The sequence below is a fragment of the Cupressus sempervirens genome, chromosome 11, assembly GCF_028749045.1.
Source record: "Cupressus sempervirens isolate cs-2001-9-10 chromosome 11, ASM2874904v1, whole genome shotgun sequence".
Lineage (NCBI taxonomy): Eukaryota > Viridiplantae > Streptophyta > Pinopsida > Cupressales > Cupressaceae > Cupressus > Cupressus sempervirens.
This window is the reverse complement of record NC_143128.1, coordinates 582,052,083-582,059,332: the sequence shown is the minus strand read 5'-3', so window position 1 is coordinate 582,059,332 and position 7,250 is coordinate 582,052,083. Positions and strand designations below refer to the sequence as shown.

At 31.5% G+C, this 7,250-nt stretch overlaps 1 protein-coding gene across 1 annotated transcript; it reads left to right on the top strand.

Moving 5' to 3' along the window:
- The first annotated feature begins 5,472 nt into the window (after positions 1 to 5,472).
- On the top strand, positions 5,473 to 6,168 carry LOC149530994 (uncharacterized). The gene is made up of 2 exons (XM_089808279.1): positions 5,473 to 5,679; positions 5,881 to 6,168. Exons 1-2 carry the CDS (start codon positions 5,473 to 5,475, stop codon positions 6,166 to 6,168), a joined length of 495 nt encoding a protein of 164 aa, XP_089664405.1.
- The last annotated feature ends 1,082 nt before the right edge of the window (positions 6,169 to 7,250 follow it).

Below are 7,250 nucleotides of genomic sequence, written 5' to 3'. Positions count from 1 at the left end.
TAGGTCCATTTGGGTAGATCTAGTCCAAAAAAAGTTTACCTGGGTTGACCTGGTCCTAGAGGAGTGGATGAAAAGGGTACAAAAAGTGTGAGTAGGTGGTGCAAGTGAAACTAGAAGATAGTGAGTTGCACATGAGATATGATCAAAAGGGTTTGAAAATGACACATAGAATACCATGTTGGAAAGAAAGAGATAATAAAAAATAGTGAAATAGAAGAGGAGAGGAAAGAAAGAGACCAAAACCACACAAGGAGGTCTAAACGGTCTCCAAATTAAGTTTGTCAATTTTAAGATGGTACAGATATTAGCGTTGGACATTATCATGAATGGGAAAGAATGAGCATGATTATAGAGTTCCATAGGGTGGACATAATTTTTTTGTGAAATCACTATTTAAATCAATTTATTTCTATTTGACTAAGCTGGAAAAATTATTTTCAAGATTGAGGAGAATGTTTGGAGATATTTGTTGGAAAGAGAAATTTAATTATTGATTACCCCAATGTAGAATGTAGACCATTGAAATAAAATGAAGATAAAAGAGATGATAAGGAAAAATATAAATCATAGTTTTTGATCATAGGAGAATCTCAAAAGTTTCTAAAATCATAATTTGGTTAAACAGTTCATAGGAAACAAAATCTATTTAATGACAAATCCAGAATGGATTAAGAGTTGTTTTTTAGATGTTGAGAGGGATATGGAATGAAAAATTGAAGAATCTACTATAGAGAATAATTGTCAAGAACCCACAAAGGGTGAATAAGTGATATCAATAATAAAAGGTGATATAGTGATACTGAGCACATAAGAGATTAGAATAGGACAAGTGAGTTGCATGTCAATTAGGCCACTACTATTACTCTCTTATTAAGTTAGCAACAAGATTTCTTAACCGAGTAGAATTGACAATTATGTATTATAAATATCCTAATAGAGTGCACATTTGAAGAGTTTTATACAATCCTTGTAAAAGCTAGAGTTTAGAAGGTCTCTTTCCATTAGTCCTTATAGTAAGATACTAGAAGTATTGAAGGATTTTTGGGTGTGGTCCCCACCATAAGTTTTCCAATAAAAGGGTTTCTATGATATAAAATCATTGTGTTAAATGTGTGGAATTAAAGATAAGTTAATATACTTATGATGAATTATATCAGACAAGTTTACTTTCATTTTATTTCACATGAAATTATTGATATGAATGTAAATGTTAATGCATCATCAGGAGGCCACCAAATAATTAAAGATTGAAAGTTTTAGAAGGTTTTGACTCACCCCAACTATCAACATGTAGCCTATTCATGAATTCCAACACCTTTCTCCCCTGGTTCCGATAATTTGATTCTCTTTGTTTGGTAGATTTTAAATTCTAATTTATGGTACAATTTGGGATGTGATAATATCATATTATTGGATCATATTTCTATTACATGAACTTTTCTCCCATAGAATTTTATATCTTAATTTCAATTATAATTTTTATTATAATGTACTTTATAACTTAGGGTGTCTTAATCTCATAATACTTTTTTATTGATTCTTGAGGGGAACCTAAAATTTTGAGGATCTTTACTTATTTCCAATAATAGTGTCCATGATTTCATAGATCAAAAGAATCCACCACTCCCATTTCATTGAAACGCGTATCCGCTACCTCACCATAAGATTTTTAATCATATTAAAATAACCTCAAATAACTAAAAAAAAAATTATATTTTAAAATATCAAATTCCGTATTTGTATTCTTTTATAGCAGTTTTTGGAGGTATTTATCTTACAAATTTCTACCTCATTGTCTTTTAAATTCATAGTGATCCATGCCACTCAATTGTAAGGCAATGCCTCTTCTTGTAAAATATGATTTTGACAATTTTATTGATTAAAATGGAAGACCCAAATTTATCCTTGAATTAATTAGGGTTAAGGATAATTGGGTCTTTGCATATATGTCCTATGTTGATGTCTAGAGGAAAATTGTCTTGTTTAATTTCATGTATCATGAATAAATCAATGTTATAATGTATTCTCAGGAATATTTTAATCACATTAATATTATCTAATGAATACAAATTTCTAATATTTTAAGAATTTAATTATTTTGTGCCCAAATTTAAGGCCTTGTATCCATAGGCATCTTAATGGACGAATTATTTGGAATTATTTTCCTTGTTTCTTTCATTTCATTGATTACTATAAATGAATCTCATTTATATACCTCTCTTCTTCTTGAACAAAATTAGCTTCTTTGAATATTAAAAATTAGTAATATCTTTTGTACTCAATTTCTTCCTTTTGGATCAAGAAATCCTCTTCCCATCTTCCCCACCCCACATTGGTGATCTTATAAATGAACTCTACCACATATTTCCTCTAATGAGGCAAAATAGCCAATAATTTATCCTTAATATGTATCTCATCATCTTAAGAATATTACTCATCTTCTCCCTTTTTGACCTAGCCCTTGAGATTAAATAGAGGTGAAACTAAATACTTCCTCATCTTAGACATGGACATCATGATTTCTCTACATATTATGAAAATTCATAGAGGCATCAAAATTAAAAACTAAACCATAAATGAGATATTGAGACTATGATTGTTGACCTAGTGTTGATTAGAAAGGATGACAATTTTGTCAATGATGACAGGTTACCCATGGCAGGGATGAGATCATGGGGACCACTATCCAATATTATGGTCTATACACCAACTTGAGGATTGTTATCTTGGTTTGATTATCTATTCTTGTTGAATCTTTAGATACTATTTCTAAACACTTTTGGATACACATGGTCCTGAACCATAGCCCTAAATTTAGAAAATTTATTAATTTTTTCAAGGGTCAAATAATGTGTGTTCTTAGTTATAAATCTTAGACCATCTTCTTAGAAAATAGAATTAGATCCCACAAGAAGGGAACTATAACATATGACATCAAAGGTATTGATAATTTTTTCACATTATCTAGAAGTATGTCTAATTAATCTTCAAGCTTAGGAAAATCCACTATAGGAGGAGTTTCATTAGTTGAATCTTTATCCACTAGAGGACCAAAAGATTATATTTAAGCCTGATCTAGTAGGGGTGAATGACCTTCCTTATTGCAAGGGAAGTGTTTTTTTCTTATTATTCAATTTAGGGATAATATTATGATTCAAGTTTCAAAATAAAAGGTTGAGTAATTGATTGATATTCATGATTTTAAGAAAGGGGCATTTATTGATTGTATGGCTATCCATTCTATAAAGGGAACACACATTAAGCATTTGTAAGAATTTAAAAAAGAAAAAAAAGTTATTCATCAGTAAGCTTGCAATATTTCCAACTAGGTAAATATAAGACACGATTAATGATAATAGGAGATCTAGCATAAATATGTATAAGGAGGGAAGAATATTCAAACATATGTACAAAATTTCAATAACATTTCTAGTATTTTATGAACAATTATCATCATAATTGGCAACACATTTTCCAATTATTTTACCTACCATGAAAAAATAACAGCTCTTAACAATTATCTTTTGGGGTCTAGCGAATTTCTCTAAAATGCCCACTTCCAGTCGTTGAATATCCATTCATCAAAAAATCTTTCTCATTCATGACAGCATAAGAAAAAATAATAAAATTTTCCCCTTCATCATTCTGCAAAAAAAAATCAAGCCTAATTTTCTTCTATATAGACTAAAATCATTTATCCATGTAATTCCTAAAACATAGATAGTTAGAATCTAAGATAACAAAGAAAATACAGGTGCCACATAGTGGCTTAGTACTTGCCTTGAGTTTTTATATAAATATAGTTTAATTTAATAAATTTATTATAGGTTATAAAATATTTTGATTAATAAGAATATTATATATTTATATTTTTCTATAATGATATTAATTATAATTATAATTATAATTTTATTTATTAATATAATTATTGATATATATGTTTTATTTCATATATATAATTGTGTGATACTATTAAGTTTTAAATAAACTATAATATATTTATAATAATAATATTTGTTAAACAATTATATAATATAAGAAATATTTGTTTTAGTACATGAAAAAAATTACATTATAGAAAAATATAATTTTTAAGTATAAAAATATAAACCAACCCACTTTCATTAAAAAAAATATAAAAAATAATCACATTCACCTTAATAAAAATCAATTATACAATCCATCAAATCTGACCAATATAAGAGCTAAATAAATTCACCCAATCAAATCTTAGAAATTTTTTTTTTTTAAATTGTAAAGTGAAAAATCTTACATCTATACTATATCCTATGTAACATATTAGTTTGATAACAAAAGTTAAAATCAATTAATTCTGCAAAAAATTAATCATCCTTCACTTTCTTATCCAAAAGCTACAGCACAATAAACACAAATCTTTGAACAACCTTATGATTTGAAAGGTAAGATTAGATATTTCATTCAAAATTTAATAAATTTAATAAAAAAATATTAAATACAAAATTATTTATCAAATTAAATTTAAAATAAAAATAAAACATCATTATCTATATAATTCAATAACTTTTTATCCTCAAAATTTCGTTCAAAACCAACATTAAATAATTTTCTGCAGTTTTCGTAGGCTGTCTTAGATACTATTTGAAGACCTGTTACGAATTTTCCAAAAAAAATTAATCAGCTTTAATGGACCGGTTTACTTGTATTGGATAACTAAAACGATCTTGCACATTAAAATATTGTCTAATTTACGTTCTTATAAAATTAATAAGAATATTAAACATCATCAATAATAGGTTCTTGGCAGCCTAATGCGATTTTATTGCAACTAAAAAGACCTGACCTTGAAAACTAAAATTTGTGTCTACGATTTGTTGAAGGGGAAAAAGGAAACCTGTCCAGCAAGATCAGCCTAACAGCGTAGCGTTCAATTCAACATTCAGTCAAAATATTAATGATCCTTGCCATCTCATGTTTCCAGAATGACCCACAAACTGCATACATGTCCCCAAGTGATTCCCAATTGTCCCTTCTCTCATTTACTCGTAATATTTAGGTTGTCAGCGCCAAACTGACCGGTTAGCACACAAATTTACTCGTAGTCTGGAGTGCCCAGCCCTTTCCTCTATGTAAACCACAGACAATTCTCTCTAGTTCATTCTTTTCTGCCCCTTTTCGGGAAAGCTCTATTCCACAAACTTTCCAATCTTTCCAATGTGTTCTCTGCCACCCCAAACCTGTGCAGAAGCGGCCAACACAAAAAATCATATGGCATTTACTCATAACTTTCAGGATATCAGCACCAAATTGACCGGCTACCACCCATATTCAGTCAACTCAATGTCCAGCTATACCATCTCGTAGTCTGGAGTCCCCAACCTTTTCCTCTTTATAAATAACAACTGACTCTCTCCTCTACATTCTAATCCGCCCCTTTTCATACAGCCCTATTCCACTGTTTTTCGTCCTTTTCTTCCTCTTCCCTATGTTACAATGTGTTCCCTCCAAGCCCAATCCAGTGCAAATGCATCCAACACAAAAGGTCATTACAGAGGAGTGAGAAAGAGGCGTTCAAACCGCTTCGCTGCGGAGATTAGAGATCCATCAAGGAGGCGTCGAATATGGCTGGGCACATTCAGTTCTGATATTGAGGCAGCGCATGCATATAACAAGGCCGCAAGAGAAATAAAAGGCTGGAAGGCGAAAACCAATTTCCCACTCTCCTCTTTCCGAAACCCTAAGCCCATCCAGAGGAGAACTCCTTACAAAAATCCTGAGCCGTCATGGATTAATTCCTGTAACATGCTTGCTAAAGCTGCATCTCGGCCATGAACCCATGACTATATTTATAAAACATTCAATGTGGGTGTGGGTTCTACTCCTTCGCCCTCACTTTTGCAGGTTATGTTTCCACCGGAGCTTCAGAGGCAACAGCAATTGGCGGCGCTTAAGATGCCAAATACAACCAGATGCGAGCAAACTGATGGAGGAATGGGATTACTTATCAATGGCGGCAGTAAAGAACGCGACAGCGCATCAAATAGTAGCGATCCAGCTTCATGTGCCGCCACCGAGTGCAGGGATTATCGTACAATGGGCGGCTTAGATTTGAACCTTCCAGCGCCGGATGTTGAAAGAGATGAATGTGGTCATTCTCTCAAAACGCGCTCTGGCTTCTCAAATGATTGAATCTCCGCTTACAATCAGTTCTACTTTTATATATTGATTATGTAAGGCTCTAGTACTTGGCGGTTTTACTCTTCTGGTTCTATATGTTACGGCTGTCAAGTTGTACTTTACAGTTCTAGAAATTATCCGGCATGTTGTGCGCTCCATTCGTAATAATGTTGTTTTCTTTTTCAAGACTGGAGAACAATGTGTTCCATTTGTTCGTTCGATTCTTATCAACGTTTTCTTATCTTGCAAAACATAAGTCCTTCGCGATCTGAAGTATTTGCTATGTAGCTTTCATGGTGGGGTTTTCTCAGAGGGAGAATAATTTGTTTTATTTTCTTGAACAAACATTGTTATCAATTTTTTTATCATTGATTAAATATATTCATTGTGATTAGAAGGAAATGATTTGTGGCTTTTCCACGACCGGAGAGAGATGTGTCCTAATTACTTCTTCGATTTTTATCAAACCCTTGTGATCTAAAACTGAGTAAGCTGTTTTCTATTTGAAAGATTGGCCCTGTGCTGTTCAATATGGTTGCCGTTGTTTGGTTTCTTGGAACACGTGCAGTTTATTTATTTAAAAGTTTTATCGGTCCCTGTCTTTAAGAAGGGTACAGACTATTAAAAATAATGCGTTCAAAATTGAAGCAAGGGGTTCTCTTAAGAAGGTTCGAACGATGTATGCATTTTGTTCCATTCTCTTTAGTAGTATGCTTTCCCTATTAAATTATTATTTCTACAATTTTCTTTCATCTGTGAGATGTACATTATAGCACATGATAACATTATAGACTGATACCCATAACCACAGATGTGAAAACAATGAACAAAATGTATTCAGTTGTTCGGATTAGCGTATCTATCATGTAGCATCCATTTTCAGACTTGTTTTCATTTTTTTTTCAAATTTAATCCTCTTAATTTATTTCTCTAGTCGTTAGATCTTAGTGATACGGCTTATCATTAACCAATAACAGTTTTAGGAATATGAATTCCATAATGTTCATTTTCCATTGGCTTGACCTCCATTTCTTTTCTTTGGACAAGTTATGCTATTTTAAATATTTAAAAGGTAGCGTAATGTAGTCCGCGAA

What these genes read in the sequence shown, in the direction of transcription:
- LOC149530994 (XM_089808279.1), top strand. Translation starts at nt 5,473, where the DNA reads ATGTGTTCCCTCCAAGCCCAATCCAGTGCAAATGCATCCAACACAAAA. An exon ending in GAGAAATAAAAGGCTGGAAG is followed by an intron (nt 5,680 to 5,880) that starts GCGAAAACCAAT and finishes TCACTTTTGCAG; the next exon opens with GTTATGTTTCCACCGGAGCT.